Below are 25,243 nucleotides of genomic sequence, written 5' to 3'. Positions count from 1 at the left end.
AAGTTATGTTGCTGAAGAAAAAATGATTCACCCTCTCCAACACATATCCTCCTTTTCCTGATGGGAAATCACCAAACATCTGGTATTTTCTCTTCACCTCCTCACTTCTTTAAAGTACACTATACTCTAGTACATATTTTGTCCTTCAAACTGCATATGGAGTCTTGCTTAGTCCTTTGGACATAATATCCAAAGGCAACATATGTGCCCTTAACTTGACCTTGCTATTCCAGCCTGCTTTCCTGCATCTGAAAGGTCATTAGAGCATTACATTAGCTTGCTTTAGGACCCACTACAGGGCCTCCCCGAACGGCCTGGCTCTCCTCCTCCGGTCCTACACGACCCCAAGGTTGCCTGAGAATCCTTGTATCCATCAATCAAATGCTCAGATGGATCTCGAGCATGTACACTGAAGATGGATTTACAAATGTCAAGGTGCTGCTCTCATCTGTAATGAAACATGGCTAGTTCAGTCGGACAATTATGTAATTGTTTGTGAGGGTGTGTGTGTGTCAGTGTGTGATTTTTCACCCTGGGGATGTGGACTCAATGAGCTGGCCTTCCTGACCTGAACACAAAACTACAAAGCTTTGCTATTGTGTCAAGAGCAGCTTTGGAGTCATTTAACAATGTTCAAGCTAACCATAAGTAGGAGTAATTTCACATGATGAGTAATTGACACATTTTTAGCAAGCTATTCTGGACTTTTGGACTGGATGTTCTTCTTTATCTTCACACTGCATTTATTATTATTATGGATTTTTAAATGTGAATAAGCAAAAGGTCAGGATGAAATGCTGTTCTTTAAAGGCGAAGTTTGTAATTTTTGGACCACTAGCATCAGCAAATGAAAATGTACAAAAATAATATATATATTTTTTCCATCTGTCATTGGTTAGATAAACTGATAGCCCCACCCCCAAAGCTGCACCATTGGTTGATCCAGTGTTGCTATATCAGACTGGTCGAGCAGATCAAACAAACAAACAAAGGAACACAGTGTTTACTTTGCTTGCTAATCAATCTATGAAATTGCTTGCTCACAGTTGTCTCTTCATATTAAATACCTGTGGAAATCAAAATGAGAGTTTTGTGGCTTTAGTCCATGTCTATTAGCTTTTAGGTCATCTGTATGCTAGAGTGCTCCTAATTGTTGGCTTTTAACAAATATAAGGTTCACTTAGCAGATGTATTTTAAAGCCTTTGACTTCCAGGAAAATGGAACAAAATACTGATGACTCATCCAGCACTATAGATATTTTTGTCCAATAAAAATCTCTCTTGAATGAGAATGCCCCACCCCTTGCAACCATCCAGAAAGTAACAAATCACGATTCATGACTGTGATGTAGCTAGTCCATTGGTAATTTAAATAGTACATGCCTTTAAAAATGCCCCACCCAAAAGCTTGTGATTTTTAAGCTGAGATACGATATTATATACCTGACAAAAATCAAAGCCATCCCTGCATCTCTAAAGATCCCCATGTCTGCATTGTCTTTCATTACTGTTTCAGTTTCATCTCAGAACCTATTATTTCCAGACATGCTCCTTACACTGTGTGTGCCTGACCTTCTATGTCTTTCCCACCTTCTTTCAAGCTTTTGTTCTCAGAAGCGGTTTAGTTTGATTTCTTTGTGCTAGTGAGGGATGCTCTTCTGTTTTTACTGACAGCTGCTCACTAGTGTACTTAATGAGCAAATATTATTCAAACAGGAAGTATTCTTTTGTAGAAATAATCATGTACACAGAAACGTATCAAGGTGGTATAGTCATCGCAGGCATAAAGTACACATATTTGTATGATAAATGGTGGCTGTGTTCATATTACAGGCCTTAATTATCTTTTTGCTTTGACGGTTCTCATTCATGTTTATCAGTGACCTGTATCTTTAGCCGCATTTCCTCCGTAGGAACTTTCCCCAGGAACTAGGGACTTTGGGGTGGTACTCGACCATAGAGACCAGGGTCTAAATTAAGTTCCAGGTAAAAATTCCCCCCTCAGAAAGTCCCTGCTCAAGAGGTAGTACTTTTTTAAAGTTCAGGAGCTTTTGGGGGTTGGACTTGGGATTGGTTAAGTTCATGCAGCATTTTGATTGGTTGATTCCATGCAGCATTTTATTTCAACCACCATTTTTAAAAGTTTGTTGTGGTAAATGCAGTAAGTGTTGTTTGCTATTCGAATTAACGAAAAATACAACTGATGGACCGATGACAAGGTTCAGGCTTTATTAATGCTGCCGTTAGTAAGCTATCGGAAATTCCTACTTCTGAAGTTGTGATTATGAGCTCATCACATTCAAGATATTTGAAATGGGAGGGTGTTTCGTGTTACGATAATTCTGAGAGCATGTGAAGGCATTTTAAGCTTATATACGGAGGACAAAATCCAGCAGGAAATGGAAAGTCACGCATAATCCTATGTCACTGGACTAATCTTCATGGTACTTTACATTGCGGTAGAAACGCAGACAGCAACAGGTCTGGGGGAAAAAAAAAGTTCCCAGGACAATTCGTTCTGAGTAATTTCGGTAAAACACGGCTCATGATAAGTGTGAACAGACAGTTGCCTTAAAAAGAGCTGAATGAATTATATTAGTGCCATTTCCCTTTACTTTTATTATTGCAATGCATATACACATGACACTCTACATATGTGTTTGTATGTGTACACTGACTACATCAGTTCTCCTGGGCCTTTGGGCCCCTAGAATTGTTCTCACATTTCATTAAAGTTGGCACTGGATTTTGCAACACTAATGTGCTAACACAGCTTGGTTGTGTTGTATCCCCTCGAGTTTTGCCTAACTGAAGCATCTCCCCCAGTTATCAATTAGAAATGGTATTTTGCCATCTTTGGTTTTCTGAGATTTTTACAATTTTTTAAAGGTGCTGTTGGCACTGAATGAATCAATATTGTTGTTTTATATACAACAAACACATGCATTCTGGTGTGACAGTTTTGACTCAAATCAGAAATGTATCCAGTCCAGGACCACATGAAAATAGAGCAAATCGGATTTGAAAGGATTTGTTCACATGATTCAGGGAAAAAAAAAAATCAGATTAGTGTCACATGTATACAAACATTCAGATATGGCCTGTCTGCACCCTGCAGTTTAAAATAGCCAATGACCAAAAAAAAAAAAAAAACAACTGTTCTTCTTCACCATAATCCCACAAAATAAATCAATAAGTAAATAAGCAAACGCATGATCAGATAACCATTTTCCAAAAATATGAGACATGAGAGAAGCGATAAGCACCTGTGAAATGGAGTGCGACTCGCTTCTTTGTGCCAATTCATCTATTTATTTATTTCTTGGTAGAATAATTTGTTTGTGCCATTTCGTTCATGTAAACCCTTTATTCCAGCCATCTCATAATAAGCTTGAGTCAGGAACCTCTCGTCATATGAAAGATGTATCCACTTTAAACTCTCGTGTTTTCATCTGCCTTGTCTAAAGGCCCCTCTCCAGAGCCAATTCATAGCTCCATTTAACTCGCTTCCCTGCTGGTGACTGATTTCAACACAACTCATACACTGATATAATGTGCTTTTGGGATGCAACAGAATATTCATAAAATCCCAACATATGCTTGACTAGACAAATGCGTTTTATCTTTATATATTAAACTTTTGATTCTTTATCAAAGGTGAACTCGAAATAAGTGTGAAAAAGGTGGCAAAGTTCTGGTATTGGGGTAAAGACATATAAGAAACATATATCCGTGATAAAGAAAGGGAAAGTTCTTAGATATATACTCTTTGTATTGATGTCCTTTCATAAGGTATTGAAGAACTTTTGTTTCAATGTTTTAATGACTTTTTAAATGTCTTGTAATGTAACCATCAAGTAGGAAAAAAAAAAAAAAAAAAAAAAAAAAACTTTGAATACATGTTTGCACATCTTAATCATTACTTACAAGCAATCACATCATTACCACATGGCACTAGCTGATTGAGCTCTGCTGATCCTGCAGGCAATGAGATTGCTTGCTCAACATTTAAATAATCTGGTTCAGTGTTTGCTGTAGGCTAGTCCTGCAGCGCTTTATTACAGTTCCTCTGAAACCTTCCACCTCCTGCAGCTCCACCTGCCTAGATCAGCTAAGGGATTTATTAATGTATATTTATGCTGCAGCAACAGCCTATCTTACATACTTACAACAGTATGGATTAGCAAAAGCAAGAGATTTTAAAAGACTTATTGACCTTGACAAACAATCATGATTGTTTCTATATGATATCATGGTTTTGTGTGTTTTTATTTGTACATATCTTTAATTTTAAACACAAATAAGCAGTGAAGTGGTTTTATTGAAATATTGTTTTCATAGAAATAAAAGATTATGACAAACTAAGTTTTTCTTTATGATTGTTCTCATTTTTATCAGGTCCTTTGTATCAACTTGACATTTGTGACTTCATACCCAAAACAATTATCAAAAATAATTTTAATTCAGAAATTAAAGGTGTCCTTGATTTTCATTTTACTTTTTCAACTTTAATGTTGCTGTATGAGCATAAACAACATCTGCGAAGTTATGACGCTCAAAGTTCAATGCAAAGGGAGATATTTTCTTTTACAGAAATCGCTTTTACAGAAAGGACTACAACAAATCACTGGTAGGGACTACAACGAGCTTCTTCCTGGGTTGATGACATCACAAACCCCAAAATTGACATAAATCCTGCCCCCAGGAACATGCAACAAAGGGGGTGAAGCCATGTTGGGCTGCTTTAGAGAAGAGGAAGAGTTGTTGAAGTAGAGTGCTGTTGCCATGCTGTCATTTTACGCCGGACCGCTTCACAAACGAGGGTCAATTCAACACTGGATTTGCACAAAAGATTAACATGACGGCACATGCTAGTCGAGGAGTTGAATCAACTCCACAGCAACTACATAAATTTATCCACTAACCATTCAGAAATGTCCAGTTAAATTCTTCCTGAGTCTCTCCATCAGTGTCGACTCCGGTTTGAACAATGTAAGGCTGAACACCGTTACTGACAATCCTCATTTTTGCTGCATGAGATTCTCCAGCTTTGTTGTTGTTGGGTAACCAAAGCGTGAGCTGTTAAAGCTCCACCCTCTTTTGGAAAGCAGAGCAGGAGCAGCAGCTCATTTGCATTTATAGGGACACACAAAAAATGAGTGTTTTTGCTCACACCCAAATAGAAGAGGTGTGTCCAAGTTATTGTATGTGTGAATTGCATTCTTATGTAATTTGAATCAGTAGATCAAAAACTATCAGATAAAAAAATTAGTGTAATGTCACGTGCCACATCCTATTGAACAAAAACTGAAAGACCTGTAAATGTCACAGTGGGAAACTAAAGGATGCGTGTGTGTGTGTGTGTGTGTGTGTACGTGCACAAATGAAAGTGTGGGAGATTAGTTGAGAGGCTAAACCCTCCACAGAAGAGTCATCAGTCTTTTCGGTACATCCGTCAGGGATTTCAGACATCGGAGAAAAGTATGCGTGTCCGTTTTGTGTCTTTGTGAATAGGATTGCGACCTTCACAGAGAGAACACGCAGCCCTGAAATGATTTACAAGTCTGCTCTGAGTGGGAAGGAGGAGAGGAAGGCTGAGACAGAATGACAAAAAGGCAGAAAGCAGGAGGAAAGTCAGAGATTTCCACCTATTGATCCAGGTGGGAGTGTACGGAAACCCGAAGGCCTTCCAAATGAAGGACGTCCCACCGCAGCCAACTGCATGCCAGTAATGTGACCCACTAACCACATGTAATTAAGACAAAGGGACCGGTGCCAGAGGGGCGGGCTGACTGAATGAAAAGTGAGTGGTGGCTCAGGAGAGGCTGAATTAGGGCTCACAAACACAGCTGTGGAAAAAGGCTGGCGTGAGGAGCTCTGGCAGGCGGGAATCAAGACCGAAGGGGCTGATTTACAGGAAAACTTTCCGCTTCATTAATGCTGTCAGAGAGCTTAAATGGCCCGATATGTGACACGACCGTTGCTCTCCATCTCGCTCTGTGTCTCCTGTCTTGGTTTTTCTGTTGTCATTGCCATTCTCTCTGGCTGTTTGTTTATGACACTCTGCAGTGTCTCCACAGAACAGATTAAAGAGGATTAGTGATGTAAATCTGTTAATGAATCTAATATTCAAATCACATTGTGTTGCCCTTCTTGCATTCTCTCCTTCAGAACTCTCTTTCTCGTTTGTTTTATCAACACATACTGTTTCCCACCAAACAAATTGTTAGCACACTAGCTTAAAATAAAGTAATATTATATTTAATATAATATAATATAATATAGTATATTTTATATGTGTAGTAATACATCTAAACGTATGCATGTGTGGTCATGTATATTTCACTAAATCCACCCACCATTGCTGAGAGATTTTCCTTTTAGCACAAATTACTTCTATTTACAATGTGTGAATAGCATTCGATGCTATTTACACTTGGATGCCTTTTATTGATATTTATATGGTGCAAACATAATTTAACACTATTATAGTCATTGTAAATACCAATTTCTGTGTGAATAGCCACTGCCTTTCCATCCATCCATCCATCCATCCATCCATCCATCCATCCATCCATCCATCCATCCAATGTCTGTCTATATGTCTGTCTATCCTTCTATCTTCCTTGGTTATTTAAACTATTCAGCAGCTTTCAAAATGTGAAACGTTTTATATTTTATCACTTCACAATGTTACTTTTATAGTTTGAACCATTTTGCCAAAACTGTATAGCCTTAAACTTAAACATTGAAATTGTTTGGAGGCGAGTAATGGGCAAAAAATGATGATCGATGATCTGTTTTATCAAAGAGATATGTGACTGATTAACTGTTTGACCTTAAAGCTCACTCATCTATATGTCTTTCTTCCCCCGCAGGACAAATGACATAGGATGAACACTGCTGGTCATCTCTGTCTGTCTGTGCTGTCATCCCTTTTTGCACTGGCCTGGGCTGTGGAGCCGCTGGGTCAGGCTGCCCCCTGCTCCTCTCTGGTGGCTGGGGTTTTATACGGCTCCTTCTCGCTCAGGGACCTCTTTCCCAGCCCGTCGGCTCTGGCATCCGGATGCTCCTGGACTGTGGAGAACCCTGACCCCACCAAGTACTCGCTCTATTTCCGCTTCAATCGCCATGCCGGCGCCTGTTTAGCTTTTTCCCCGCTGGTGCTGCCCCTGGACCACTACCTCTCAAACCAGACCTGTGGACCCCCAGACCAGCCCACCTTCCCCTCGGACCCCGAAGCCGTTGAGCTCTGCATGGTCCCAGGCCCTCACACCTTCCTGCAGTTTGATAAGAACTTTGTGCAGTTGTGCTTGACCGCTCACCCCAGCGGAGACGGCAACAGTGAAGATGGGATGTCCGAGGGCCAGGCCCCCTTGTCGGCTGAAACTTTGGACTTCCGGCTCGTAGAGGTTCTGCTCATTAATAATGAAAATTCGAGTCAGTTTACATGTGGAGTCCTGTGCCGCTGGTTCGAGGAATGCTTGCATGTCGGCTCCGGCTGGGAAACCGAGAGCTGCAGTATCACCCAGACGGGTTGTGTTTGTCCCAACACGGCCCCTCCGGTGTCCCTGCTACCCACTGCACCCCACAACCATTCCTTAGACCCCAGCGCGAGTGTCTTGCAATCCCCACCCGACGACTGTTGTGTAACACAGCTGCATTCAAAGAATGGCATCGCTATAGCACCGAGAGATGTCCGGCAAGGTAAGCCAGGCTTCTTTTTGACCAGCTGCTAGCTGTTTCCTTTACAGCCCGTTTCATTTAAATCAATTAAACTACTTTACAAGCTACTTTGTTTGATTGGGTAACCATTGGCTCTTTGTGGATCACAAACAAAGTGTTTCACTTTCAGCTTGATTTGGAGAGCTCATTTTGTATTTAAATTATTAGCCTCTAATTACAAAAGGGAAAGAAACTTTAAAGCGCTTTGAACTGCCTCCAATGAGGATAAGTGTTTGTGATAAAATGGTAATCACTGACTCCCCTTGGCTGCACTGTTTGCTCCTGCTGATTTTGGCTTAGGACTGGGGAGGCATGTGTGCTGCTTTATCTTAGACACCATGTCTTTACTGGTTGTGACTCGATAAGCTTCTATAGTGATGAGTACTTTGTCAGTAGACACTGGCAAAATTATAGTCAGTCAGAACATTTTGGTGTTTATTATGCAAGGGTTAATTCTGATTCTTGAATTTGATTGACTGAGCAGTGTTCCTTGAGTGTTGGTATTTAGTACAGCACTGGGACTGTTTGAATCAATCCACTTGTTTGTATATTTTAGTAATGTTTTTCGGTGTCTGTTTCTGCAAGTTATATTGTTATGCCAGTAGGTGGCAATAAATTACTGTATAATTAGCATGTCATTGAATCACTGAACCAGTTCAAAACCACTGATACTTTCAGGACTGAGAGAGTCATTAAATCAGTAAACTATGTATAAAACAAATGTTGCTAAATTCGGGACAAAAAAAGGACTATTACCATACTATTATCACTATTTCTGCCATATAAAGGTATGTTAGAAGTAGTAAGAGTAGGTTTGTTTACAAGTCTTTATGAGTGACTCTTTGAATCATTCGCTCAAATGATTCATTATAAAAACACAGATTCATTCAGGAATGCCACAATGGTGTGTTGTTTTTAGGTGCGCAAGGTGTTGCTTGGATTACTCTTTTGCAGAGCAGAAATGGACAAAGTAACTAGACATATTAGACATATCATAAACCTGGCGCAATGTGACGGCAGGCTTTTAAAGGGAATTGGAGATGACACATGTTACACCCAAAACACACCCATGACTCATTCAGAGACTAGGTACAACCCTTTTGGACCATGCGCCTGGCTTACCATTTTTTCCGTTGTTAAACTAGCAAAAGGAAATTCGAACATGCCCTAAGTGCACCTGCACCATGTGCTTCAGACCATGAGCTTTGATCAAATGTACTGCGCTGTGTAGCTGGGTTTTGGTATATAGCCATACATGACAGAATTTGAAATCAAGTCGTTGACAACATTTTCTGCCTGCTTGTTGTGACTAATTATGACAGAAACATAGAGTAACATAGTATCATGCTGGGTGACCACATTTAAATTTGCATATATTTCAAATCTGTCACTTGTCACTTTTGCTGGCGTCTTGCGTTGTTGATTTGTGTCGCATTAAGCTTCCGATTTGTGGGTGAGGATTGAGGTAGAGAACAGTTCATTGCAGGGAATGTGGGCCTTGTTGATTAATTTAATAATATATATATATATATATATATATATATATATATATATGTATCAGAATTGTGAGATTGTGAGATAAAGTGTGACACCAAGAGAATGTGTGACACTGAAAAAGAATTGAAGAATTGACTAGAATGGGAAAGTGAGAATGAGAGGACGAGTATGTGCGTGCGTGCGTGCTTCAGTCGGGCTTTTCCTGGCTCGCTCTAGTGCCTCTCAGCTAAAGCCACACTGAGTTTTATCCTCCCTTGAGTCAGCATGCTGATTGGCTGTGCCAGACAGAAGGACACTGCCAATGTGCCTGTCACAGAGATGCAGCCTTCTCCTGTGCCCGCAAAGACTGCACATTAAACGGCCTTCTCCTCAAAGCTGACATTACTGACACCAGCCAATTTCAAGCATGGAGAGTTCTTCTCTGGAAAGATGTTGACAGTATTTTTAGGTGTATATTGGGATATTTTCACCGTAATTAGGCCACTCTGGAATAGAGGATATATAGCATCCTGCACAGTAATTTCAAATGATTCAAAATCATAAAAAATGCAGAACATCAAAGCACACAGGCATATACAGTAGGTCTCCAAACTACTATATAATGTAATAATATATACACATAATTAGATCCACTAGGACTCTGCACATTTGTTCACATTTTTGTAAGGGGAAATCTATGGAAGCTTGTTTCCGCCACAGAATAAAACATTAAAAAGGTAATTGCGACTTTTATCTCACAATTCGGACGTTATAACTCACAATTGTGAGTTTATATCTCCCAGTTAGGACTTTATAACTTGCAATTGCGAGTTTATATCTCAGAATTCTGAGAAAAAAGGCAGAATTGTGACTTATAAACTTGGAATTGTGAGAAATAAAGTCTGAATTGCAAGATATAAATTTGCAATTGTTAGAAAAAAAGTCTATTGTGAGATAAGTCACAAATACATTGTTTATTATATTTTTTATTCCATGGCGCAAACAAGCTTCCATAGAAATCTGCTGAAAGATGGAATAGAATGGAATAGAGTTGAAAATAAAAATAAAAGATCCACTCTAAGTTTCCCCTCATTAAAGTTTCTTTTGTAATGAATTACTATTGAATATACGATTAAAATAATATACTGTATACTCACATGAGATTTAAGTCATGATATATGTGTGTCATAATAAAAAGCTTTTTATTTTTACATGGTGGCCACCATATTGACATGACCATTGACATACAGTATCACATGACCACTGACCAGCCAAATACTCACTTTATTTTTCCTCAGTAGCCCATCTATTGTTGAACGAGTTACTAGCGCACCAATATTCTTGTTGCGAATATTCAAAAATATTCACATTTACCTCTTATTTAAACTACCTTTTTTTAAAACCGTTCCAGAATCCACTTGTGAAAGACAAAATTTGTCCTTCATCAGAGATCTGCGGGTGGTACATTTTCTACCATAATCCATGTATGTTCAACTGCAATTAAATCATTTTGTTTAGATGGGAGATGAAAACCTACCACAGACAAAATTTGTTTTGGTGAACTGTCACCATCCCTTGGTGAGCAAATGATTTAATTACAGGCATGTTATCCGAAGGCTTAATTGGACTAATTATTTAATGTCTTCAGGCCTAGGTATTTCTAGCTCATCTCTAGATCAGAGAAGACAATCCCTATGCTCAAAGCCCATGTGAACATGGAGCTTCTTGCTCTTGTGTGTAAATCCCAAGTGCCGCAGCTTCGAGATGGGGTTGACGAAGGCGGATATAATCCTCACACAGTTACAGCATATCATCTTTGTTATGCTACAGTGTTGTAGCTAATAGAGGCTAATTGGTGTGGTTGTATGTGTGTGATGTTGATCTAGTTTCCTGTAGACTGAAATCAGCTTGCAGGCAGAAGAAGCCAGATCGCCATGCTGCATTATCTAGAACGCTTGAGTTAATGTTGATATAATCACTCTTTGATTACATCCATTAAGTTCTCTTTTCTTTTTTTTCCCCTTATTTTGTCTTAATGCTCCAAGAGCATTGTGCGTTTCTGGAGGTTCCTGTAGCCCCAGCTTTAAAGTATGGCTGTAAAATCGATTAATCGCGATTAATCACATCTAACATAAGTTTGTTTACATAATATTTCACTTCAGCTGTCATAAAGTATGCAAACGCAGCACAAGTGTCATTACGAGAAGCAGAAAGTGTCTGACTTCACGTCTCCGTTTTCAGCTCCTCCCCACCTGCACGCAGCTACTCTCGCCGATCGTTACATCCAGCCGCAGCCGATGTCGAATTTACCTAATGACTATTTACAAAATAAGAGACATGAAACTGTAAGCATGAAATATAACCCAACACCATCTGTGACAAAATGACTGTGTATGTCTATATATATATATATGCTGTTTATACACAGAATAAAAACAAACTTTAATGTTATATGCGATTAATCAAGATGCCCTACTTCAAAGTAATATGTGCACGTGTATACAGCATACATATCTGTAGTGAATGTCAAAACTGACTTACAGGAAATAATGGAAACATACTGGTATTTACAGAAGTGTTTGTAGGCTGGTGATGTCAGGCAGCTCATAAGCTTTGTCTTTTCTCAATGGTTTTAGTTTGTAGTCTTTCTGTTTGTCCAGAGTTTTCAATAAGGTTACTTCAGGGGATCCTTGGAGAAGATATATGAAGTTTCTTATAATTTCCAACTTCAAATAACTTTATGTCTCACAGATGCAACAGTTTTTTTTTTGTTTTTTTTTTATATATATCTCACAATTGTCACTTTAAGTCGCAGTTACAAGAAATAATATCCCACAATAGCAAATTTTTCTCACTGTGGAAATATAACTCACAATGTGACTTTATATCTCACGGATGTGACATAATGTCTCACAATGTGAATATGTCTTATTTTAAATGTTTTTACACTTACATTACTACATTATATAATTCTCAACTATGTAGGCTGAGAAAAAAAAAAAAAAAGTAAAAATTATGAGACATGAATGGATGAATCACACTTATAGAATAGTTAACGCTAATGTTAACGTTCTTACTATTGTTTTTTATTAAAAGAGTTACTGTGAAAATATAGCTTTTTTTTTAAATATAGTAGAAATATAGTAGATGGCTGCTGCTTTGCTGAATTACATGCGGAGAAGCCAGACTGGGTCATTGTTTGAGCTGCAGCTTTTTGTGTTGATTTTCTGTTACTCTGAGGGGAATATTGTGTCTTTCTTTGAATTTTGACTACTCTGCATTTTTTTTCTTCCAAGTTGGCATTCGAACACACTGTCTGTTACATCACTGACATATGGAAATGCTAATGAGTACAAGGTGAAATATAACAGAGGTTATATGAAGCATGAAAGACATCATTAGACTCTATTACTATGCATTCATCTGGGTGTGTTTCTCTGAATTCTTAAAATTCTTCTTTGGTAATTGTGATGTTGCAGGTTGCAGACAGTGGAGTAAAGGAGTTTCCTTAGGGTGATGATACACAGGGCAACTTTTTGATCAATGTTGCTGGGCAATGTTGTCGTCAACGGGCAACCTGGTGAGACAGGGCAACTAATTATGGCAATGGACAGTTGGCAGCAACCAATCTAAGAGGAGCAAATCTATTGTCAACCCACTAAATTCTTTATTATTAAACACTTTAGGCACTTTATTTCAACTTTTCAAATATTTTCTTCATTTTTATTAAATATAAATGCCTTTCCGATATGATTTGTGATGGGAAAAGGGAGAAGAGTTTGGTAAAAAACGGATTCGAACCCGGGTTGATCGCGTCAAAAGCTACTTTCGCATACCATACGCCCTACAGCCTACGCCACTGCAGATGTTAAACAGAATGTGTCTTTTAGTATTTAAGTGAAAACATTCGATGGCTAAATTACAGCCTACATACATTAAATTAAACACCTGTTGGTATTTTAAGCATTAAATGAGGTAAATTCCCTGTTATGGGTTGACACATGACAACTTACCGGCGTAAAAAATATATAAGTTCATGCTTCACTCCCCTGCCACTGAGAGGGCGTCATCTTGTTTGATTTTTTCCAAAATCTCCAAGCCGGTCACAAGATTGGCTGCTAGCATTCTGATTGGAGGATCACAAAAAATTGCCCACGACCGATCTAAAGTATCCAGATAGAAATTTGTTGCTCATTCTCAGTGGGAAAGTGCCCAAGCAACATTGCTCAACAAGATTGCTCAAAAACTTGCCCCGTGTATCATCACCTTTAGGGCTGCAACTAACGATTATTGTTCAAATAGTCGATTGGTTGTAGATAAGTCATTTTGGCCATAACTAGCTGGTAGCATAACTACATATCTCTTAGTATAACAATATATATTCCCCCAAATATTTCAACTTTTCATAGAAATAAGATATTAGCAGTGTAACATGACAAAATTGTTTTTATTCCACACTTTTTCCAACAAGTCTGATGCCGATACTGATTACTGATATCTGCATTTGTAATTTTTAAGAACCAAAACAATATGAATCATATTAGTTGGCTTAATAAATTATTATAGGTTTTTTTAATTTTTATTATTATTATTATTTATTTATTTTTTGTTACCTTGTGAAGTTAAATTTTTTAAAACAGGGAACTTAGTTTGGCTATATTACTCAATGACTTGCAAAATAGTCTTAAAAATCAACATGAACAATAATTGTGATAAGATTGTGGATCATAATCATGCCTGAAAAAAAAAAAAAAATCCCTTATTGCCCACCCCTACTTCAGCCTAATAACAGAAACAGATTTAGTCCATCAGGTTAAACAATTTTGAATATCAGCTGAGAAAAATCTCAAAGATTTCAGTGCAAAAAGTTCTTCCCACAAAAATTCAAATGACTTATTAGCTCTCGTCAGAGATAGCAGGGTGCCTTCACCACCTGTGCAACAATTAATTTTCCCAAGGTTCTGTTGTAGCTTCATAATAACTAGCACTTTCTCTGCTAGAGATAGCTAGTGACGTTGGCGGCACAACTGCCATTACAAAAGGAAGGAAGATGGACTGAATGCTAGTTTGACTAGTTTTATTAACTTCAGTGCCCACATACTCTCATAGTTGCACACTTTCTGTCTCTCTATTTGGACTTGAGACTTTGAATCAATATAACCCACTCCTCTCTGAATAATAAGTGTGCTTCTGTGTATGCTTGTGCCAAGAGAGACTCACAAACTGTTAGAAGCCTTCCAGTGTTTCTGCAAAACTAACAACTTGGGGACACGCATTTAGCATAACGTCATGGGAAGGACAGCTGATTTTGTGTGCAAGTTCCAATTTTGAGGCCCACATGGAATATGTGCATGCATTTCCTGTGCTGATTGTGAATGAATGAGACATATATTTGGTAAAATGTCTTGTATTTGTATCTGAAATCATTCCTAATCATTCCTAATGATTTTTATTTGATAATATATAATGATTATTTAATATATTTTTTAAATATATTTAATAATTAAATCATTATATTAAATAAAAATTTCACTCTACCTAACCTAACTCTATCAAGCATTCAAATTCTGTAGAAATCTGCCGAACATGAATATTGTAACAAAATAAAGTGAAAGTGATGTGTAGCCACGTATGCACACATACAACAGTGAGTATTGAACTTACACACACACACACACACACACACACACACAGTGGCCAGCCATTTTTGCTGCAGCACCCAGGGAGTGATTGGGTGCCTTGCTAATGAGAGTGGAAGAGAACACTTTTCATCCACTCCCCCTACCTACATTTCCTGCCGGTACTGAGACTCGAACCCACGACCTTCAGTTTACATGTCCAACTCTCTAACCATTAGGCTACAACTGCCCCCAAACAGTAAAAACATCAATTTAGAGTATTTTTGTGCTTATTGAAAGCCTGTCTGCAGGTGGTATTTGTGTAGCTGTGTTTACAATATATGTGTATATTATGTGGAGCTGGGCAATGCCCAAGGCGAGGCTGCAGCGTTGTTGTTAGAAATTTGTTAACAGTGGCAGTGTCATCATGATGGATGGAGGAGTCTTCTCAGTACTGGTTCCACTGCTGATCTGAACTGCAGGGGCGGAGGAAGGAAGTGGCCAGCTTTGTGATCCGAGTCCAGCTTTTCCCGGCCTTCTGTCCACACATGGTTCCCCTTGACCAAGAGAGCCAGCAGGTTAAGATGAGGGTCGCTGCTGCTGTCTCTTACACCTTTCAGCCAGGTGTTCTAACCCTTACTTTGGCTTGCTTTCTTAGTTTTTAGGGAGGTTTTTTAGAGTCATCTGGGTTTCCACGGTCATGGAAAAGCTGCAAATATAAAATTCTGTTTTTTGGGGATCTTTGGTTCTTTATTCTAGAATTGATTCATAATCATTTGACACCCGCACCAGGTGACATAAGTCTTGCACAGAAGTTAGATGTATTTAATTGGATTTAGGATTTTTAACCAACATCAATTTCGCTTATGGTATTGGGAGATTTTTCAAAAAGCTTCCATTTGAAATAATAATGCTTTGGTAAAAGATATTTTTAAACATTTTTGTTCTCATAATAAACATTCAATTAAAAATGTTTTCCATGTCTAGAAAAGTTTAGTTATTTGTCTCTGATAAATATGTCAAACTAGTTCACAGATTAGTCTGCATAATTCAAAAGTTAATTGTATGAATTAAAATTATTTTTTACAAATATTTATCTAGCAATTGCAAATGTCTGCAAACATCATGGAAATTCATTCGCCAAAACATTTGACATTTTTTCTTTAAAGTGAAACATGTATCAATCATTCACAGTAAGACCAAAACATGCATTTAGAAAAATAGGGTAAATTTCCATCACATGCCAACTTTAAAACATTGCTTTAAGTGCTCAGTCAAAGGCGTAAATTTGGGACTGGATTACTTATAATGAGCTGTTTTGCTGTGAATTTACTAGTTCATCTGAACAGTGTAAGATAGGGCAGGAAAGTGTTTGGGGTAACCCATGCAATCATTATTCTTGGCATTGCCATCAGGTCCATTTATTGCAGTCGCAATTCACCTTTAAGGACTGTGTATCATGCTGAATGGCCTATTATAGTCCAGTTTTACATTTTATTTCTATACAGTGCTGACTTGTATAATTACCAGTCTTAATTCTGTAAGAGAAAAATCAATTATATATGTGGAAACGTGTCACGTGTGTAAAACGGTACTCCCTGCGTGACACTTTCCCTAGTTACGTGACCTAAATCCAGATATCCTCATCTTTCAGCTTATTGTGCTAATTCTTACATCAAACACTCAACGTTTGTTCAAAGATGGTAGATCTTCAAAGTTAATAGTCTGGGATCATGCTCCCTTTATCCGTCTCTATTTCTTGGCCTCATTGACGCTGTGTTGAGAGACAGGAGTATAATTCCACTTCATTATGTAAACTAAATATGTCATAGATAAATACCCTATATCCATACAAAATAGCTCAAAAAGCAACAGCCCGTGCATCCAGGAAAATAAGCTCTTCCAAACACAAAGAGCTGCAGGTAGTCTTGGAAAACGAAAAATCCCTAGAGAACACTGACTTGTTCTCGTTCTGTGCTTCAGATTTGTTTTTCATTGTCTCAGAACTGACTTTCAGGAATTGTATAAGAAAGCTTTAATTGCTTGGTTAATCTGATCTGAGACTTAAGACTGATCTGCCTTGATCTTGAGGTGTCTGGTATGACAAATGTCAGGAAGCTAGCCAGCTGACGGTTCCCAAGAGTCGAAAGTGTGATCATATTGTTTACATCTTGTGGCTATACTTTTGAAACTGTGAGTATTTTAATGTTTATGAATTGGCTCCATTCACTTCCATTGTGTCTCTCACTGTAACTCAGTTTTTTGTTTCTTAAAGGATCAGTTCACTTCAGAATTCAAATTTCCTGATAATTTGAATAAATAAATTAAGGTTTTTGAGGAAAACATTCCAGGATTTTTCTCCTTATAGTGGACTTCAATGGCTACCAATGGGTTGAAGGTCCAAATTGCAGTTTCAGTGCAGCTTCAAAGGGCTCTACACAATCCCAGATGAGGAATAAAGGTGTTATCTAGCAAAACGATTGGTCATTTTCTAAAACATATATATATATATATATATATATATATACATACACTTTTTAACCACAAATGCTCTGCGATGTGCCATGCATTACTTAATCACATTGGAAAGGTCACGTGTGATGTTGGTGGAAGCACCGAGCAAGTGTTTACAAATCGAAACGACCGAAGTCAAAACGACCTTTACAAAAAAAAAAAAGTAAAAAAATAAAAAAAGTAAAACAATGATGTCGGATGATTTTGAATTTGGAGGAGAAAATGAGATGGAGTTTTTCACCCTACCATGGTACTTCCACCTACATCACGCATGTTGTCCTTTGCAATGTGATTATGTAATGTGTGGCACATTGCAGAGCTAGTGCAAGACGAGCATTTGTGGTTAAAAAGTATGTGATTTTTTTTTTTTTTTAGAAAATGACAGATAGTTTGGCTAGATAAGACCCTTATTCCTCGTCTGGGATCATGTAGAGCCCTGTGAAGCTGCACTGAAACTGCAGTTTGGACCTTCAACCTGTTGGTAGCCATTGAAGTCCACTATATGGAGAAAAATCCTGAAATGTTTTCCTCAAAAAGCTTAATTTCTTTTCAACCGAAGAAAGAAAGACAGAAACATCTTGGATGACATGGGGGTGAGTAAATTATCAGGAAATTTGAATTCTGAAGTGAACTGATCCTTTAAATCAACATTATGCCGCAAATGTTGTCAGTATTACTTAGTACTGAAATGGGAATATTCCTTTGAATTCTTTAATTTCCTAAGTCAGTCTCTCTATTTCTATATTGAGGTTGAAATTCCTATAGCCTTTTGTGTATTTAGGTACAAGGTGCACTTGTGATGTATTCTTATCGATCTGTTGTCAACCAACAAATGTGGCAAAGATCGGCTCATCAGTTCCAACTCAAATGGAACTTTCCATTCAATTATTGACTTGGCACACATGACCTGAGAAAGCCAAATAAGTATTATTGGATCTTCTCGGGTTGATTTCCTTGAGAAATTCATTAACCCATGCTGCTTTGGTGCCATACTTTCTTCAACCTATTAGTATCTCATTCACTTTAAACCATCTCTGACTACAAGAGGACTTTCAAGCTTCCAATGCCTCCTCAAAAATACTTCTGAGAAAAACACCAGCACTGCACCATAAAAGAAACATGACAGCTCCTGCTCCTTCACGCTCTCTCCATCCAGCCTTAGGTCCGCTATAGGCGGTGCTCGCTCGCAACGGAGCGTCTGCCCATCACTGTTTCCGTGCATGGTGGGAAGAAAAAGGGCTGTCCAAATCTTCAAAAGCGGGCCCTTCGAAAGCCTCCTCCCCATGCAGCGAAGCTGTCTGGTTGAAAGACTTGTCTTTGTGCTGCTTCCATGCATGAGAGGAGCATCGATCAGAAGAGGTTGTCATTAAACGTGGCGCTGCACTTTGTCTATTTTTGGTCGCATTACAGAGGTTTGGGCGGTGTGCGGGGGCCCGATGGAGAACCGTCGTTAATCATTAAAGTCACTGCGCTCTGCTGTGGCTCACACAGAGCGGTAACCGATGCAGTATACATGCGCTGCACCAACATGCATGAACATATTTTGTACACACGGCCAGGTGTATGAAACCAGCCTCTCTGAAATTCAGAGGGATTGTGGTTCTGTTCATTGCGGTTGTTCTCTACTATTCACTTTGAACACTTTGGGCAAAGTCACAGAGGAAGAAAGACAGATAAAAGGAGAGAGAGAGAGAGAGAGAGAGAGAGAGAGAGAGAGAGAGGGAGAGAGAGGTTGATGGAACCCTGTAGGGTCTTGGTCTTATTGTATGATTATTTTCAGAGAGCCTTTGGTGTACTCTCAAAGGTCTGACTCACATGGGGGGTGTTATCTAGCTTTCTTTGTGGTCCCTTTCTTCTACACTTCCCCATACATGGACTTTCTTTGCTGTACCTTAGCACGAGCTCTTTGACTGTTATTACTTATCCTTTCAGTGTCTTTAAAATTCGAGTCGCAAAAACAGCGCTGTACAATAGTACTAATATAATAAGTCTAGCTGTAAATGTTCTCTGCCTCTGAGGTAGAAATCTAGCTGGTGTATTACTGCTATTAATTTAATCATAACATTTAATCATACCCACCACTGCCTTTGGAAATCAGCAGTTTAAAAATAAGAAAAAAAAAACAATTTTTGCAGCATTTCCTAAAATGAGGTGTTTTTGTACCTCTGAGAAGAAAATTAGAATCCGTCTTTGGCTCTTGTAGTACACAGAGCAATCTGCTTTATGAATGAGGCTCTCATTCCCGGTCATGCTTGTTCAACAAGCTTGGGTTTGGGAAGTATAAGACCCACACACCTCAAGCTGTCGCTGTACAACACTCCATACTCTGAATCAGAACACCATACCCACCATCTTTGGCAGGAGGACTTGTTTGGACCAGGATTTGTTTGGGTTTCACACTGAGCTTTTTAGAACAGACTGCAGTTGCAAACGCTCTCAGATTCAGACCAAATGGACATATGCCTTCGTCTTTGAGCAGCAAGAACCAGTCTGGCTAGTTGTAAAAGACATTTTTTTTGATAAAGGATACTGCAGTCCAGTGGTGTAGTCTTAAAAAAATAAGTGGTGTACTATTACCACCCCCCCCCCCCCCAAAAAAAATAAAAATAAATAAATACAAAAACACAACAGTAAATGTATTTTATGTTGTTGTTCACTAGTAACATGTTTCATTAAAAACAAATAAATTCAGTGCATTCTAAAATTGGATGACATTTTTAATGCTTTACAGTTTGACTATTATTTAAACATGCTGCTTTGGAATTATATTCACTGTGAAAAGTGATATCTGAAATTAAAGTTTCATTTTATTCAAAAGGGTGTTAAAAAAACCCAATTATTCGAAATCTAATTTATTAACATTATAAAAATGTGGTCACAAACAAACAAAAACAGTAATCAGGCTGAATGAAAATTTAAACCACTCTCTGTTAGTAGGTGGCGCTTATGGAGCAGCAGAAATAGAGCTGTTTCCCCGGTAACCTCTGTAAACTCAGTTTTATATTATTTATGACTATGTAAGCTTATCAGTTTGACAGAATTTTCACCTTCATTGTGTTATAAGAAGTCAAACTATCATTTTCCATTATCAAAGCATTTGTTATGAAAAATAGCCTATACACATAGCCTATAGAAACAAGATGTCACAGATGTAATATAAATTTAGTGAATTCCCTTAATAGGTTATAAATTCTACAAGTTAGCCAAATTTACCATAATTAGCCTACTACAATAAAACTATATAAATTCTAGTAAGGGTGGGTCATGAATAGTTTAAAAAGCTGCCTAATAATTGTTGGGGCAAGATTTGTTGTCCTCTTTTCAGTCTTTTGTTCATTTTGTCCATCAGTCTAGATCACGTTTGACTTTCTCTATAGCGTTATAAAGTGTTTAACTCTCAATAGAATTCAAATGGATCGCACATTTTATCATCAGTGTTGGGATGGCTCGTGGAAATCTTTTCACACTTTTGGAGCTTAATAAGATTCATAGTAGCAGCCTAGTATGTTTCGCTTTTGATTCGCGCACTAATGCATTAAATAAACAAGGCTTCATTTGCGCTGATGGTCTTTTCAGTTTGTACGGGAACTTAGCGCTTATAAAAGCTCTGAACGCATGATGTAGGCTATATAATTAATTAATAGTCTTATTTCCTCACCACCATATTTCTCACGCCGAGACCGCTGCAGTGAGAGAACTGCGCTCAATGCGCCGCTCAAAACACCGAGCGGCTTTGATCGGAGATCTCTCACTGCAGCGCGAACACGCATTGTGAAGCCTGGTTTTTAGCCGATGATGAGCGGGAAAAGGTAGAATGACAGAAGTGCTCATGCACCAATTACAACAAAGAATCGCGAGTTTACACAACAGCATATTGGACACACAGTTAAAGGAGAAGCTAACAGGACATTATTTTATGGACTTTCGAAGCAAAAAACAAGTGGGTATGCGCAAATACTGATCCTTAGAAGTCGTAATACGCAAACAGCCCTGAGCAAAAAGTAAGCATACGGCGTATGCGTGCGTATGGCCCCGACTACACCACTGCTGCAGTCATAATTTTAAAATACTATTAACTAATATTGATATGTCACAATGGTTGACAACCAACAGATCTGCCTCCATTCAATCAACAGCCAATGGGTAGACCAAATTCAGCCATATTTTTTTTTCTTTTCTTTTTTTTTTTTTTCACTTTAAGGGTTAGTTCACCAAAAAAATGAAATTTCTGTCATTAAGTACCCACCCTTGTGTCGTTCCAAACCTTTAAGACCTTTGTTCATATTCGGAACACAGATATTTTTGAGGTTTTTGTATCCCCCATAAAAAAAAAAAGTAAAAAGTGTTCTTGTCGCTTCATAAAATTAAGGTTGAACCACTGTAGTCACGTTGACTATTTTAATGATGTCTTTTCTACTTTTTTCGGACCTTGAAATGACGGTAATTACGTTGCTTTCTATGGGGGATCAAAAAGAAAAACTCATGGATGTCATCAAAAATATCTTAATTTGTGTTCTAAAGATGAACAAAGGTCAGCTTTGGACTGACAAGAGGGTGAGTACTTAATGACTGAAATTGTATTTTTTTGGTGAACTAAGGGGGGTAAATCATCAGGCATGTTATTGTATTGTGACTTTGCTGCTAGCATGCATGCTGAATGTGCAGCAAGCACAGTATCACCAAAGCAGAAGCACCTGAATGCACAACTTCCCATTGGGCACCAATTACTGCTGCAGCCTGAATCAGTCACAATCCTCATTAATGTGTGAAATCGGGTTCAGCTCGAGGGATCGTAAAGGGTCTCTTGTGTGCCCCCACCTTTTCCGGTGTGAAGCAGCACTGCTGTTAATTAGAGCCCTGTCCTGAGCTGAGCCCCGTGGGAGCTGAGAGTGGATCTCTGTGCTCTTAAAATCTGACAAAGAATTCAGCCATGAGGTGCCTAGTATTGATAATCCATCTGGACTCCGGGTTTTAAGATACTGTGTCCGTCCACATGGTCTATTTCTGTTGTTCCAAATGCAGGTATATACACCTCTGTGTCTTTTTTGCATTTATTTATTAGGGTCCAAGCCCAAGTACCGAAGGTTATTCTTCTTCTGGCTGGGAGTCTATTGCAGCCCCTGGAACCGTATGTTGAAAAGGTGTGATATTTGGCAATGCGAGTGGGATTAATTTCAATATCCTTAGTGCAATGTTGGTGCCAGTCTCTCATGCCTTCTAGCGCCACCAACAGTTCAACATTTATTTTACTTTTTAGATACAAACTTTTGAACTACATTGCTTAGAAATGAAATTGTGGACCTGGGGGTTTTAAATTTTGCAGAATGCCTCCAACAGCTTTCATCAATTTAATCCCCAAATTTGGCTTAGATCATATTGAAACCATTCCTGTCAAAAGTTATTTAAAGTTTTTGATACACTAAACCTGTTGTGTGTAACACATTCACAGATTTGAGGACCCCGTACAGAAAATGAGGCTGTAACCTCAGAATGCTTTGACATATTGAAATTAACTTTATATATATAATTTTACCTAATGCCTTAAGTGTCGAATTTATATAGCTATAGATTTGAATTTTTTTTTTTTCAAAAGTTGTTGTTGGTTGTCTTATCGCGGAGCCCTCAAACACGCCCATCTGCTACTTCACTGCTTATCTACCTCTAGCCTTTAAATCAATTAACTGCCATGACCATTCAAATATGAATACTCAACAAGATCATATTTTTTTGTAACAGATTATAAGTTTTTTTTTTTTTTTTTTTTTGTCTCCCAGCCACACCACATTGAATTCACTGTCTTGTTTATGCCATTCCTTGTTAGCTAGCTCTTTTTGTCAGATGTGATTTTGCATCAGAAGTAGAGGAGGACAACAGATGTTTCTTGTCTTGCTCTCCCCGAGACCCACACTCTCTCTCTCTTTTCCTCAAGAGATATGATCAAGGTGGTAAAGAGCCAATTATATGGGTCACAAAGAGATGTCACTCTCCACCTGGGGCAAGGTGTGCCAGAGCACACAACAGATGGAGGGCCACCCTCAGAGCAACTCTAATCAACACTTAAAATGACCCCTTTTTTCCTACAGGAAACAAGTTTGTTTTCCATATACAGAGAGGAAGAGTATTTTTATGCAGTTCATAGTGATTTGAATGAATGTTTGGTTTGAGCGTGTCAGTTCAGATCTGCCAGTCACAACATTGAGACACAGAAACAGCTGATTGAATCACTCTTTTGACAGTTTCTCCAGTGTTTGTCAGTGTGTAACAGTGAAGACTGAGATCTATAAACATTAATTACTGAACCCATCCAAGTCAATATCCTAATTAAAGTTTGTTCTAGCTTGTTTTTTATTATTGTTATTAAAAAAAAATATATATATATATGGTTTTTAACATTTATTTGTGTGTGTGTGTATGTGTATGAACAGACACGTGCACACATAGACATAAAAGGGGGCTTGAGCTCCTGCCCTTTTTCTTCCTCGAGGGAAAGTCCCCTTTTTTCTGTGGTGCTTTTTTTTTTTTTTTAATAAATATTCCTGTTTGCACACAACTTGCTTGTCAAAATATATATTTAATGAATAAAATAAATAAATACTATAGATCAGGTCAGCTTTGTCGAGCATGTTTGCTGCTGGCTAAAAACTTCTGACAACTATGCCCGGGAAAATACAACTGCTGTCTGGCGATGAGAAGCGAAAAAGAAAAAGCCCTAGATGGATCCATCCCATGCATTTCTTTCAGGTAGCCTATGTATGTTCACAAACATGTGAAATTTGTGAAACTATTGTGAAACTATTTAAGGGTGAGATTATTTATATGTTTGACGCCGCATTAATAGTTTGACCACCAGCAACGCATCTGCCTGATTTGATACTAATGTAATTTATGTCATATTGTAATTTCAATTATTTTAATGTGCTATGCATTACGTTTTGAACCATGTTGATGATATCCGTAGGGCTGTCAATACCAGAAGAGGAGCATCCATGAACCGCATTATTAGACAGTTTTCTAAGGATGCACGATTTATTAAAACTATTTAAAAATCATAATACAGCATTACATAATGCTATTCTTAAATCTGTGCTTACACGGGAGAATACATCAATAAAAGTGGCTGTAGCATTTCTATCAAAAAAAAAAGAAAAGTGGCCGAATATTATTTAACTAATAATATATTTTTTAATTATGGTGGTTGGCTTTAACCGTGGATTTGATCGTGCTGTGCTGTGCTGTGTAACAACAAAAATAAGCAGGCTTTTGGCGCCCTCTGCAGGCATTTGTTATAATATATAATGTATTTATAACATTTATAACACAACAGTGTTTAAATATGCAGATTAGCGTAAAAGAGTAAAAGACATGGCAGCACAAATGGACCAAAATCTTAAAATTGTCCACTACATGAAAGAAGCATTCCAATAACACCAAAAGAATTAAAACGATTTACTGATTTGTGCAAAATAAACAAATTATTAGTGAAACTATGTCCCTCTCCTTGGTGCAGTCATTTATTCTAAATATATAGCTACTTGAAAATAGTAGTGTGGAAAACATGCACATTAATTTCCTTTGCTGTTGCCTGCTCTTGTGATAAACCTAGTCAGTACTAAAGAAGAACATGGTCTCTGTGTGAACTGATTATTTTGTAGAAATCAAGAATAAAACAATTGCGTGAGTGTGAGGGAATTAAAATAAATTGGTAAGGAAGTCAGAGTTGTCTTAATATATTAAGGGTTTATTATTTTTTTAAATAAATAATTATGGGAAGTGCCCTTTTTTCCACTTGAGCCCCTGTCCACCAAAATGTCTGTGCACGTCCCTGTGTATGAATATATACTGTTGCCACTACCTTTAGTTTAGTTGACCACCATCTACATCAGTTTGTGCAACTATTGTCACTGTCTAGA

The 25,243-nt window shown here is 38.0% G+C and overlaps 1 protein-coding gene across 19 annotated transcripts in view; it reads left to right on the top strand.

The window, feature by feature from the left end:
• The window catches only part of adgrb2 (adhesion G protein-coupled receptor B2), a 350,264-nt gene that overhangs the window by 86,310 nt on the left and 238,711 nt on the right, over positions 1-25,243 (top strand). For all 19 annotated transcript variants that reach the window (XR_007186356.1, XR_007186355.1, XR_007186357.1 and 16 more), the window contains exon 2: positions 6,879-7,707. Coding sequence is in view for 16 of the 19 variants with exons in the window: in XM_048201541.1 (XP_048057498.1) it covers positions 6,894-7,707 (814 nt within the window). In the remaining 3 variants the exon portion in view is untranslated. The remainder of the gene's footprint in view (positions 1-6,878; positions 7,708-25,243) is intronic.

Source organism: Megalobrama amblycephala, linkage group LG9 (assembly GCF_018812025.1).
Source record: "Megalobrama amblycephala isolate DHTTF-2021 linkage group LG9, ASM1881202v1, whole genome shotgun sequence".
Taxonomy (NCBI): domain Eukaryota; kingdom Metazoa; phylum Chordata; class Actinopteri; order Cypriniformes; family Xenocyprididae; genus Megalobrama; species Megalobrama amblycephala.
Note: the sequence above shows the minus strand (reverse complement) of the source record. Positions and strands in the feature narration are given on the sequence as shown.